The 13,502-nt window shown below is 47.2% G+C and overlaps 1 protein-coding gene across 2 annotated transcripts in view; it reads left to right on the forward strand.

Moving 5' to 3' along the window:
• Positions 1-966: 966 nt before the first annotated feature.
• The window catches only part of LMX1A (LIM homeobox transcription factor 1 alpha), a 154,146-nt gene continuing 141,610 nt past the window's right edge, over positions 967-13,502 (forward strand). The window contains exons 1-3 of one of the 2 annotated variants that reach the window (XM_025403483.1): positions 967-1,327; positions 2,097-2,194; positions 4,420-4,606. In XM_025403483.1, the coding sequence (XP_025259268.1) occupies positions 2,119-2,194; positions 4,420-4,606 (263 nt within the window). In that variant the 5' untranslated portion in view covers positions 967-1,327; positions 2,097-2,118. Of the gene's footprint in view, positions 1,328-1,446; positions 1,613-2,096; positions 2,195-4,419; positions 4,607-13,502 lie in introns of those variants that run through there. The other variant, XM_025403474.1, reaches the window with a different exon arrangement.

Genomic DNA, 13,502 nt, shown 5'->3' on the forward strand with positions numbered 1-13,502 from the left:
GAACTGAACCTTCCCATGATATTCAGATGATGGGACTCAGATTCCATGAATTCCCTTACATTTCCCTCAACTGTAAGACTGGGACAACAATTGGGGGTTGTTGTAAAGATTAAATGAGGTGACTGTGTAACAAAGCTGGCACAAAATAAATGATAAACGCTAGCCAGCATTGTGATTTATTTATGGAGCCTCCACCTGGGCCACACAACATGCTTACCTCCTGGGATATACAGACGGATAAGGCCTTATTCCTGCTCTGAAGGGAGCTAAAGGTCTGTTACTGTAAATTAAAGTTAGGAGGTGCAGATACTTCACATTTCCAGAGACTTTGTTCCCTTAACAATGTCCCTGTACCTGATTTCCTGTAGAGTGTCATTGCAGGTTCATCATCTTGGGGGGCAGATCCCACCTAGTGTCTCCCAAGAGCGTGATTCTTAGACCGTGGGTCCCATGGCCTCTGTATACCCCATCAGTGAATACGGCTCGAGCTTAAAGGAAGTTGGGAACTGGCGAGAGCCCTCAGGTGATAAGGGGTTTGAGGAGCTCAGAGCTGCTGGGTCCACAACCACCGGCGCTAAACAGCTTCTCAGCGCTTCCCGGGGCCCGGGTAAGGATTGCAGCGCTTTTATTGCAGCAGTTGGAGAGCGGCGGGGGAATCCTCGAGGCCGCACCGCGGTCCAGGAGGCGCCGACATCTCCTTAAAGGCCCAGTTGGGGTGAGGGGCATTGGGGGGCGACCGGGCCAGAGAGCCCCGAGGTAACAGTTACACGTGGAGGGGAGGAAACTTTGCGTGTCCGAGAGCTCCCAGAGGCGGAGGGGCGCAGAGGGCCGCGGCCGTGTGGTGGCCGCACCGCTAGGCTGGGAAAGGGAGCACCACAGCCCCGCCACGGGACGCGCTGCCAGCCCCCCGCCCAGCGCACCCCACCCCCTCTCCTCCGACGCGCACGCAGCGCCGCGGCCCCTGTCAGAAGCTGCAGGATCCGCCCCGGCGAAGCAGGGCCGACTCGCACCCAGGACCCTGGGCCTCTGCCTTCCCTCCTAGCCTCGGAGAAGCAACCGGCCCTCTCCTCCTGCTGAGGAGCGACGCGGGCTGGTAGGACGTCCCAGGAAGGCCGGCAGCTCGCGACCGCGTCCCGGCCCTGCCCGGGCGCGCCGAGGAGCAGAGCCAGGGGCCGGCATTCGCTCCGGCTCCCTCCCCGGCGCTCCGGAGCCGAGGGCGGCTCCTGCGGCTGCAGTCTCGGGGGCGACGCCTTCCCGGGCCGAAGCTTCCAGCAGCGCTCCGCAACTTCTCTCTGCTCCGGTCACTGGGAGAGAGCTCGCCTACCAGGTAAGTAAGGCTACCCGTGCCTAGGCTGTCGCTCGGGCGGGCGTGTTTCTGAAAGTTGATTTGAAATGCATCCAAGACTGAGCCGGGCTAGCCGGGGCTCCTCCCCGAGGCGACTCCTTTGCTTCTGCAGACATTCTCGGCACTGGCGGACTGGCGGGAGGACCTCCCTGCGCGTGCCGCACAGCGGCTCCCGCGCGCCCCCCAGCAGAGTGTAGCGCCAGGAGTCCAGAAGCGGGCGGGACGCTCTCCGGGTCCCTTACTGTGCCCCTTCTCGACCCGGGGCAGGTGAGGGCCGCAACGCGGCGGCTGGGACGCGGGATTGCAAACCCCATCGTCCCGCGTGCCTGGACCCCGTCGCGCGAGGGAGGGAACCCACTCTTTATATACCCATCATACCCCAGTAGCTGAGTTCCTGCAGAGACGTCCCGAGGGCCCACCTTCGTATAGGTTGGGGCGGAGTCGGATTCGGGATGGAAAACCTGGGGCAAGGGATGGATGTGGGGGGGGGGCAGGAGAAGGAGAAACGCAGTTGGGGGGCGGAGGCCTAAGTACATAATGTGTTGACTTCAAGTGAAATCAGATCAGTCAGAGCAGTTCGCAGTGACTGATCTCTCCTCCCACCCTACATTCTCTTGGCTGGACTCTCTCCTCCTGGCTGATTCTGGTCGCCCTGGACACTCCCTCCGTTCTTTCCCAGGAGTGCGGTGGCTGCGGGCGCCGAGTCCCAGCGGACACGGACGTCAGACGCATCGTTTCTTCTCCTCTACAGGTCCTCCTGGCCCGGCCCGAACATGCTGGACGGCCTAAAGATGGAGGAGAACTTCCAAAGCGCGATCGACACCTCAGCCTCCTTCTCCTCGCTGCTGGGTGAGTGTTCAGGCCGTGCGTCCTGGGCGCACTCTCTTTCCCGCCTGGCCCTGAGGTCTGGAGCCCCGCTCTTTGGGACCTGGTCCGCGATAGGGGAGCTAGCGCCCCTCTTCATGCACTAAACTGAGCCCCATCACTATCTGTCCGTCAGTCCTTGTGGGTCGTCCCTATCCAAATAAATCCAACAAGCCGCCCCAGGCCTCACGCACCGGGCACCGAATTCCCCAAAGCCGCGAGGGGCGGGCGAGCTTGTTCGCAGGCGTCTGAATGGCAAGTGATTAAAAACACCCAGGGCTGGATTTTTAATCTCAGAGCTGATCGACGTCTCATAAATGCCGCCCTCTTCTCACGGCCTAGAGACAGTAGCATCCGAGACCCGAGGCCTGCAGCGCCCAAGTTCGAGGCGGCTTCTCTCCCCCACCAACTCCAGCCACAATTTCAGCCATAGGCACGGCCGAGAGAGACTTTTCCGGGCCGATAGGCAGCTCAGCGCGGGGATTAGACCGCGCGGCGGGGCCCTAGCCTCCGCGTTAATTAACTGGAGCTGGATGCCGGGTCCTGTGGGTCCCCCCTCACAACTCCTTTGCAGCTACAGAGTAGGAGCAGCGAGTCAAGGACCCCGGAAGAGTGTCCACACAGGGGTCTTGCAGAGCTGAAGCCAGAGATTCTGGTTACGGCTTCCCCAACCACTCTGCCCTCGGAGCTTTTCAAGTTTGGGAAGCCCGAGTTTTATTTTATTTTATTGTATTTTTATCAGGAGGGATTTTTCGTTCTGTCCTTTAAACTTCTTGACTCTTTCACTCGGAACCGCTAGAACGGCATGAATGTGGAGGATGAGACAGTTCTGCTGGAGAAACCAAATCCAGAGAGGAATCTCCTCACCTCCAACACCCCAGATGAAACGAAATCACGTGCACTGAGCGCCCCTTTTTGAACCCCCCTTTCGGGAACTTTTGGACTTGCCCAGCCTCGGAAGAGAGCGGAGGCCAGAGCAGGCAGTACCCGGGCGGGTAGCGGGTGCGGATTTATGTATACAGCGGGCGTCGCTTTTTGCTCTGTGCCCTCCGTCCGGCCCACGTTCGCTCTCAACGCCCAGGTCTTGGCCCAGGACGCCGGGACCCTACCGAAAGAAAATAGAACTGTAAAATTGAGGTCTATCTCGCTGCTTCTCCTAACCTTCCGCGTCCGCTCCCCAAAGCGGCAGGTTCAGCTCCCGAGCCGGTGGCCTGGCCTCTCGAAAGGGGAGAGTGGACAGAGAGTGCAGCCGGGAAATGGGGAGCGCAGGAGTGTTGGTACTGGGGGGACAAGCGCAAGAGTGTTGTTACTGGGGGACAAGGCCTTCTTTCACTAGCTGTGAAAAGTGCCAATAAAGGTGGCCAAGCGTCGCCAACTGAACCACCTCTCCGCCTCCCACAAACTAAAGGAACAAAACACAAAAAGTCCAAGGGGTAGCGAAGAGTGGATTCCCTGCCTCCGCTGAGTCGCTTTGAGGCCCGTTTCGCCCTCAAGCACTGCTGCGGAACGCGCCTGGCATCGGGAATCCCGGCCGGGACACTCCGCGGCTTGCTGCTTCCGCTAATTTTTTCCCTCCCTCTGTTTTGACGCTTCTTAGTTATGAAAAACTCATGTGCAATTTGCATGCCAGTCAAGACTCAGCGGTTTGGGGTTCATCGGTTTGAATAATATTAGGTTTGCTACGGAGTGAGACGATATTTTTCTGTACCCCCAGGACTTTTTAGGAAGAAAAGAGAAAATTTTATTTCCCCTCAAAAAATAGAACAGAACTCTGCGTTTTAACAAAGAAAAATCCAAATTGTTCTTATGCATTCTCAGTTTTTAAAACAGTCAGAGACAGGCATAGTGATTTAATAATTAATTACGACGTAATAAACCTGAGAGCACAAATTTGTATGTAATTTAATCTTACAGGATGTGCACACGTTTGCGAGCATACCTGGGTATGTTTGTTAATTAAAGGCCAATTACTGATTTCTGTACCCTCCCCCGCTAGGAATTAAACCTTCTCACATAGTCTCCGTTTGTTAGAAACGCCACTTGGTTTGATTTTTTCCAAGTCTCAGCTTGGTTGATTAGCAGAGACTCCCTGGGTTGGGGGGCGCTGGGGGAATCCGTGAGTGTGAAGGGATCAGAAGCGGGTCCCAGCCAGGTTTGGCATGGTCGACCTGCCCGGGCTGCTCACCCGCAAACGTCTGTTGCGGCTACAGGCAGAGCGGTGAGCCCCAAGTCTGTCTGCGAGGGCTGTCAGCGGGTCATCTTGGACAGGTTTCTGCTGCGGCTCAACGACAGCTTCTGGCATGAGCAGTGTGTGCAGTGCGCCTCCTGCAAAGAGCCCCTGGAGACCACCTGCTTCTACCGGGACAAGAAACTCTACTGCAAGTATGACTACGAGAAGTAAGTAGCCGCGCCCCCGTAGCACTCCCCACGCACTGGCATCAGTGTGCGTCGAGGACTTTGTCCTCCTTTACCCTAGTCCTGTTCTGGAAGGCCCAAGAGGCACGCCCAGCGAGCAGAAATTCCCTTCAGCCCAGTCGTATACATTGCCTCTCACGGGAAGGTGGTAGGGCAGAGATCCGCGCGGGTGCGCGCAACAGTGGCCCGAGTCCCGAAGAAGTGCGCGCGACGGCTCTCCTCCATGGTCTGCTCGCCTACTTTCTAGTCCTCCCAGGCCCCTTTCTCTGACTCGGCCATTCCCGGAGGCCACTCTTTGTTAGCCTTGGAATCCCTCAGGCTTGGTCTCCCCCAAGATTGGTCTCCACTTTTTACCGGGGTGCCCTGCGGGTTGCCAGTGACCCCGTGTCTCCTTACTGGTTCTCAAGCCATGTTACCCAGGTGTCCGCGCCGGCTTCGCGCCTGTGCCGTGCGGTGAGACTGTATTGACCCCGCAGCTTCTGTCCCCTGTGCCCTGTGCGCGTTTCCCGCTCGGGTTTGTTCGCTGGAGTCCGGATAGTTTTGGCTCGGAAATGGCGCTGCTGCCATTCGGAACTAGGCGCACAGCCCGTTCGCCCTTTCACTGTCGCCTTCCTGGTTTTCTCCAGAACCTTCTGATGCAGGGGCTTTTAGGACAGTAGTTGGGGCCTGAACTGAAGCCCTCTCCTTCAACCTGTGCCTCTACCCTAGTTCAGGTGTGGATATGCTCTTCTGCACGGAGCAGGTTCAGTTCCCTCCTGTCCACAAGAACGTTCTGGTATGTTTAGAGGAGAACTGGAAGGCGGGCATTTAAGAAAGTGGATATTTCGAAACTAGATTTTTATAACACCAAAGCCTGGATGAGGCCAGAAAGTGGGAGGCAGAGAACTTCCTTATTCTCTCCGGGCGTGCCGGTAGGAGCTTAGGAGGTGTAAGGAGAGGGAACGGTTTTTCCTTGCGAAATGTTTAATTAATAAGGGTATTGGCTTTGCAGGGCTTTGGAGATGATTGAAGAAAAGTGGCTGATCCAGAGGTCTCTTTTTTTTGCATTAGGACTGGTGTAGGTTGACTGTGTGGACGCACGCGTGCACGCGCAAAATTCTGCATTTGTCACTGGTGAATGAAAGGAACAGCATTACATGAAGATAATCAAAGGAAGGTTAGCGTGCGTGAAAAGCAGTTCTATCATGTTATTAAAAACACAATGAGAGGGGCTGAGCGGGAGAAGTCTCTGTATAACAAAAAGCACTGAGAATAAATAGAAGTATTTCTTTTCCTGTTGTCTGGGGCTATGCAAGTTTAAAAACTTGACAAAGTGATTAGACCCTGTGACCACACAAAAAAATTGTTTCTGCCACTCCGCCTTTTTGCCCTAAAATGCTCGAATTTTACCCCCATGTGGAGAGAGTACTAGGCATTTTTTTTGTCGTTTTGAAAAGATAATAGCTTGGTTTTTTTCAGAACTAAAAGAAATGTGTGCTCGATTTTGGATGAATTGGACAATATATAAAAAGTGAAAACTCCTTATGACAACCTATGAAGTGATCATTATGGATAACATTTTTGAAAGAAGATATGCCTGTCTCTATTCTTGGTTGTCTGTTTATTGACATGGTGTCTGAGTGAAAAGTGTAATTTTTAGGTAGTTAAATAGATTTAGCCCACACAACTTCAAGTATCACCTTTGAATAAAGCTTCTGGCTGATTGCTCGCTTTTTTCTCTCTCGCTTTTCATCGAAAGGTTTTGGTATTGTGTAGACCCAATCTTTAACTTTCTGCTTATAGATTACTGAAATGTCCACATCCTTCAGGCACAACACTGGCAAATTCACAAGTATTGGGGCTTAGGAAAGGATTTGGATTGTGAATTTCTATTCTGTTTGTTAAAAAAAAAATCACGAATCAAAGAAGGCTTAAGGGTCAACACAGCTGTCTGGCCAGTCAAATCTTCTTTAAGGAAGTCAGGCTGTGTCAAGAGGAGAAGAAACAGTTGTTGTAAAGTACTTAACACAACAATGTCCCTTCCATTTCAGCCCTCCAGGTTTGGCGCGGTTTGGGCTTATTAGCCCAGGAGGGTCAGTTCTCTCCTCACAAAGCTATTTCTGCAAAGGGAAAATTGCAGGGATCAACTTGCCAGCTGTTAGCCAGAACCAAGAAGATTTTACAGAGGGATGTGAGCTACATTGTTCAGAGCGGTGCTGACATTTCAGTGAAGGATTTTAATTTTATTTTAAAAATATTTTTGGAACCATAGATTTCTAAAAATTGAGTTTTTTGTCCTCTTTAGCTCATGGCATCATAGCAGTAGTAGCCTGTGCTTAGCCCATCAATTGCTTGTTAGGTTAACTTATTCCTTTTTAAAAATTCCTTTTTTCTCTTCTCTATCCTCCGTTCCAATTCTATTCTTTTTCCAATAAAATAAGGTTTGAATATATTTGATAATCTTAATGGTCTTAGTCTGCATGGTGGTATCTGTAGGAGAAAAAGGAGAGGGATTTTTATTTGTTTGTTCTGTAAAAAAATTAGGCTCAGGACAAACTTCAGTATTCAGTAAGCTTTTATGGAGCTTCTATATGCAAGACGCTAGGCTAGATGAGGAGAGAACAATGAGAAAAAGTCTCAGAGCCTGCCTTCAGGAGGCTTATAGCTCAACACTTTTTCCATCTGTGTTGTCCTTGCCATCAAGTATTTATCAAAGCCTTCTTCCATTTAGAGTGTAGGACTAGATATTGCACAGAAGCTATCGGGAATAGCCAGATATTTATCCTCCAGAGGGAACACAACTCAGTTTTAGGCAATAGTCCTGAAGCAATTACAAAGAGCATTTTTCCTCTTTAAAAAATACAATTGTAAAAATAGCTTTGCTTTTTTTTTTTTTTTTTTTTGGTGGATCTTTGAAAAATTTGAGGCCAAACAAAGTAAATGGGAAGAAAATGAGGTGAAAGTTAAGTGGTAAGACAATGTTGATGGTAAGTTAGGGAGCACTTAATAAAAAATGAATATGCAGGCAGCGCCTTGGTTTCCAAATTTCATGAAATTCAAATGCTGTTTCTACACATTTAAATGAAAGAATATATAGTGAATGCACAGTTTTCAGTGTCAATCATAGGCATAATGTTAACAGAGCAAGTTTATCACATTTATCTTAGCCATCTGTATGTGAATTTCTTGCTGTTGGGCAGTTTTGCTTTTGAATTCTTAGCTGTCTGTTTATGGTGTTAGGCAACCAGTTAAAAAGTTAAAATTTCATTCTCTCAACTAGTTGTTACACCTTCACAATGTCAAACACCAAGTTTTTCTAATTAAAAAAGTAGTATTGACAGTGATGTCTTGCACACACAACTATTCATCGGAAGACTTCAGGATGTTTTATTAAGTATTTTTCTCATATACTGCGATGCCATTAGGAATAATTTATCTTCTGATTACTCCCAGAAAATAAACATTTAAGGCGAGAGTGTGGAACACTGATTTACTAATGTATAGAAATTAAGAACTGAAGGCTATCTTTGTTATGACATGTCAACATGGAAAAATAGATAGTTTGGTGGGATGACAACATTTATACAATTGATAAATCTGTACCATGTCATATGAAACATGAGGATAACATAGGTGTAGATGTTTTGAAAGTGGATTCAACTGTCTTCAACGTTCCTGAAACTTAGCAGACAACCAAAATATTTTCCAGCCTAGGGGACTTCTATTTATATAACTGTTGTTCCCTATTTAACTGAGTCCTCTATGATCTGGTTAGTTTGGAGTTTTCCCTGAATTTGTTCCAAACAAATACTGCAGTTGGACTTCAGTCTGAGACAGAAGAGACTGCTGAATAACGGGAATGTGGTAATACAATAGATAATTAAGCCCTCTGGAAGGGATCCCACAGTTAAATCAAGTTTTTATTGTTTCTTTCATGTGCCTGGCTCTGTGGGTCAGGCGGGGCCCTCTGCCCTCACATATGAAGTTTATCATGATCCCTTGGATTGCTTTGGACATCCTAGGAGCAGGGTGGGATAGTATTGCTGTCATCAGGGCTGTTCTCACAACATCATAACTCCCCGCATGTCAGCAAATCACAGGCCTTGGGAAACCTTTCCTCAAAGAGCCAGTGGATGTTTTCTTCCCTTTCTTTTGGAGCAGACCAATTTTCCAAAGAAAGGGACTGAAAAAGGGGAAAGTGGCTGTCACACTTAGAGCTTTCTCTGCATCTTTCTTTGGACCCGCTGATTGGCAGCTCCGTGGTGAAAAAGACTTAGGTAATGATATCTATTAGCATCAGTAATGAACTAATTCTGCATTTTATCAAGGTAGTCGAGGAAGTGTGTGTGTGTGAGGAGGAGTTAGTTTAGTTTTATTACTGTGACACTACTTGGAGATCAAAATTGGGCATGCAGTTACTCATGAAAGGGGCCGGCAGATGGAATGACAGAGGCAATTGTTACATTTTTGCTTTACTTTATCTTTTGTTGGCCCCACTCCTGGCACAATAAAATTTCAGGAATATAAAAATCAAACACAGCTAGGCAATAAACTGATGTCTGTGTTAAATTGTAGGGGGCTTAGCTCGGCGTAAGCACCATCCATAGGCTGTGGTTGTGTTTGTGCAGGCACTTAATCTCTCTCTCTTTTTCTCCCTTTTTAATTTTAGAGGGTGATTGGAAGCATTCCTTGCTCGGAGGTGTTTTCTCTTTTTATATGTATTGGTCCCTGGGAAAGACTTTCTTGGAATCTAAGACTTAAAATTTTGCAATAAAATTAGATAGCAGGAGTAGATATTAATAGTATTCTGGGAATTAAAATACTAGATATGAACATTCCTTTTTACAGTAGGCTTATGGGATTCTTTTGATCCTTACATAAATGGAACACATTTTTAAAAGTTATTTATTCACTCTAGTTTTACATATTACACCTACCTGGCTAGGAAATAGCTTTTGATATTCAGATTTTAGTGCCAGTAACTTTCCTGATCGTTCATTGTTCTCTTGCTTTTTCATTTTTCGTATTTATAACATTTGTATTAATCGAAAGACCACTAATTTCAGGGAAGCCTCTTCATTATTGCTTTTTAATTCTGGGAAGGTTTTTGGAGATAGTGGGCAGGAGCTGTTTCTCTAATGAGAACAATTCCAATTATTTCATTATCAGCTATTTTTTCTTTTATAGTCAAAGTAATTATTTAGGTCATAGTGTTTAGAGGGGAGAAAGTAGACAAAGGTTTAAAGTACTCATGATATGATCAGAAATTTACTAAAGCATCTTAGAATAAATGCATTTTACAAAATGTCATTGTTGGATTTTATGAAGTTCAAAATAACCAATACTGAATATTATGATCTTGGTTATTAAGTACAGATATACAATACTGGAAAATGAATTATGAGGAAAAAAGCACAATCACATCCACAAGAGAAAGATTTAAAAATAATTTCTGCTCTAACTCTGAAACCTTAGCTCTACGTCAGTGTTTTTCAATTTTCTTTCTTTCTTTTTTATAAACATTTTTCTGACATGAATTTGTAAATGCTCTTTCGTATCTTCAGAGAGAAGTTCCCATATGAGCTACTTGGAGGGTGAGCTAGAGGGTTGGGGGCTGGATGGGGTGAGCTGTGTCTCTCCTACCCTCTGCAGAGAAGCAGAAAGGCTCCTATGTGGGAGGGCGCAGCCCTATGTCCAGCATGGCTGAGGCTTCCTCTTAGGAATATTCTATATGTTTTTCTTCAAGAAGTCTCTTAGGAACATTAGACAGTCGCTGCCTTTTCAGATTTGGTTTGAGGAAGTTGGTAATTTTAAGAGCAAAGTGTAGAAAAGGTTCTGGAGCAAATATCACAGAGGACAAAGAAAAGATGCCTTTTTCCCCTTTGGGCCCCCTTAGAAGGGCCTGTTTTCTGAAAGAGAGGGAGACTCTGGTTTGGTACCCCATAGGATCAACATTTTCTCCTTAGTCTCCTTTGACTAGCATGATAGGAGGTGTTTTAGGCATTTTATCATAACTGAAATTAGTTACGTTATCATTGACCAATGTCGACTGCAGCTTTGTGTCTCCTTGTCATATCTTAAATAAAATCTGTCCAACCGTCTTGCTAAAATGAAGCGAACACCCCCCAAATGTCAAATTGTTATTTTAGTAAAGCACAATTATCTGTCTATATTTTTAACCAAGATGAAATTAATAAAATTGCTATGGCCCTGGTGTTAATTAACGGGAGGATTAGAGCTATATCGGCTAAAAAGGAGGTGTAAACACTGTAATCTTGCTACATGTTTGTTTTCACACGACTGAAAATAAATAAAATGAGACTTAGGATAGGGATTAAGTTTCTTTTGGCATTAGACAGCAGATGCAACTGGAATGCAGTAGAAACCCTGAAGTATTAGTGAAGACATGGTGTAAGGAAGAAAACTGTAGCCCTACATCGGTTTCCTACCCTGTGGGTATACTTAGTCCCGTCACAAATAGCCCCATCTGGATAGTTAAAAAAGGATTTTGAAAGCCTACCCCTGTGCTGTTCTTTACAGTGGTGAACCAAGGCAACCAAGTCATCTGTAGAGCTTGTCGCCTTGCTGCCATGCACAGATTAGCTAGAATTTAATGAAACGATTGCCAGATTCCCCATTATTGCACCATAATGTCATAACAACTAAAAATACAAAGTGGACTGTGCTTTTCCTAGTCCTCTAACTGAAGTCACATGAAAGAGTTTGATCTCTTCCAGCCTTTCAAGATTCCAGTTTGGGAATCCTATTTTTGGATAACAGCAAATATGTCTGGCCTTTCTGACTCTCTGGGCCTCCAGTGTATCCTCGCACCAATAGATCGATCTGTGTTTTATTATTATCGTTGTATAATAGAGTGATAGATAGAGCTATCTATCTCTGAGAGCTATCTGGCCACTATGGATTGGACTGCCTTATCCTACAGGTCCGATTGAACTCCATCTGTATTAAAAATATCTTAAGTGTCCACCGTTGCTGGGAATGGACCACATGCTGTATCTGGACTTCACATCTGCCTCTGTCCCCTTCTCCCTCCCTTATACCCTATAGAATTCTATTAACTTGACTCTTGCAACCACCCATCAGATGCTGCTTAAACTCCATTTCGTCAACTGCCTGTTTTTGCCCAAACCATTTTTGTGGACTGTTAGTGTTCTTTTGATTTTCTAATTATCATTTATTTATTTAGTAGAGACAGAGTCTTGCTATGTTGCTCAGGCTGGTCTCAAACTATTGGCCTCAAAGCGATCCTCCCACCTTAGCCTCCCAGAGTGCTGGGATTATAGGCATCAGCTACTGTACCTGGTCTAATTAGCCTTTTAGATACACAAAATAACAGTCACATGGCCACTCAGTTGGGTGAGGCTCAGGCAAATAGATGGTGAGTGGCATAACTCTCAAGTATGCATTACCTCATGACCATTACTCTTTGGGTAACCATTTAGGGGCCTCTAAAAACCTTTCTGACCGTGCCTGATACCTTAGTGGATGCTGGATTATGTCTTGCTACTACAGGTGGGTGTGTTTTGGTGGGTGAGAGAGGTGCCAAGTGCCTGAGTCTGATGCTGTCACCAATAAACCAGGAGAGTCATTTGGCCAGAAGCCTGGCATTCGGTAGGACGTAAACACGTCACTCATTCTCAACTCTTGGCTACTTCTTTGAACATCACACTTCTCCAGCCTGGAAAGAAGCAGCCTTCATCTCTTGAGCACGAGGTTCTACTGCTGCGATGAGAGGAGCTCTTTGGAGCAGCTTCCTCTCTAATTCCATCCCGCCCCTTCAGTTGCACAGCAGCCACGCCTTGACTCACAATTCTGTTGCCTCCTCCCTATCAAGCCTCAGGAATCTTTAAAAGGACTTTTCGAAACAAAACAAAACACCCCCTCCTGAACTCCAGATTAGCCTCTTAAGCTCATTAAAGTTCCTTTAAATACCAAAATGTTGGGCTCCTGGGGACTATCCCCCCAAACCATATTTTCATTCTTAACATTGTTGTCATTCATTGTGCAACAGATTAAGGCCAGCTCCCTCTGGGCCCAGAAATAGGCCCCCTGTCTCTGCAGGAGGGTCCGAATATGTCTTTGTTTGAGCACCCGACAGCCTGAGCCTGAGTGGGAGCTGATGCCAGCTTGGCCTGGGGCCCCCAGCTCCAGGGCGGGGAGAGATCGATGTCTCTCCTGAGCATGGGGCCCTGAAAAGGGAATGGGCAGTTGAGAGGAGAAAGTGTGAGTTTTTGCAGTTTTGCAGTTTCACAAGCTTGGCAGTCATTGGGTCGTATCCCAGTCACTGGAGAGAATCAGGAATGGGCAAGTGCTCTGATGGCCTGGATTTAAAGAGCTGTCCTTGTCCTAAAGAATCAGGGTGGCTTTAGGAGCCTTTGAGAAACACTAGAGCCTGGTTTCTGTGCATCCCCCAGGCATTCCTGGTCCATCACAGTCCACAGGTGGATTTTTATGGACATGCCTGCCTTTTGCCTAATATTTCTTCCCTTATTTCAGCCTCCTTTCCAAAGAGCTTCCTTAATAACATCCCGCCTCCTCTCTGTCATTGCAGGCTTCCTTCTCTAAAGCTGGCTCTTGGGGAGAGCTTTCTGGTTTTGACAGTGGAACAAATCCTTTTAAACATAACCATCTAGAGTTTCCTCCCCTGCTATTGGCTACCCCCTCACTCTTTCTCCTCTTGCTCCTCCTCACATTGTGGCAGGAATTCCTGCTGTGCATGTGTTCTCCAGTAATGACAGCCACCATCTTCACAGGGATGCAGGCATAGCTCTTCAGGGATGAAAACCAGTTGGCAGTGCCATGAGATAGACTCTGGAAATCCAGAAGGGAAGAACATCCCGGGAGACCCCTCTCTTCCTCTTTTCGGCTGGAGTTTTGA

The sequence above is a fragment of the Theropithecus gelada genome, chromosome 1 (assembly GCF_003255815.1).
Source record: "Theropithecus gelada isolate Dixy chromosome 1, Tgel_1.0, whole genome shotgun sequence".
Classification (NCBI taxonomy): Eukaryota; Metazoa; Chordata; class Mammalia; order Primates; family Cercopithecidae; genus Theropithecus; species Theropithecus gelada.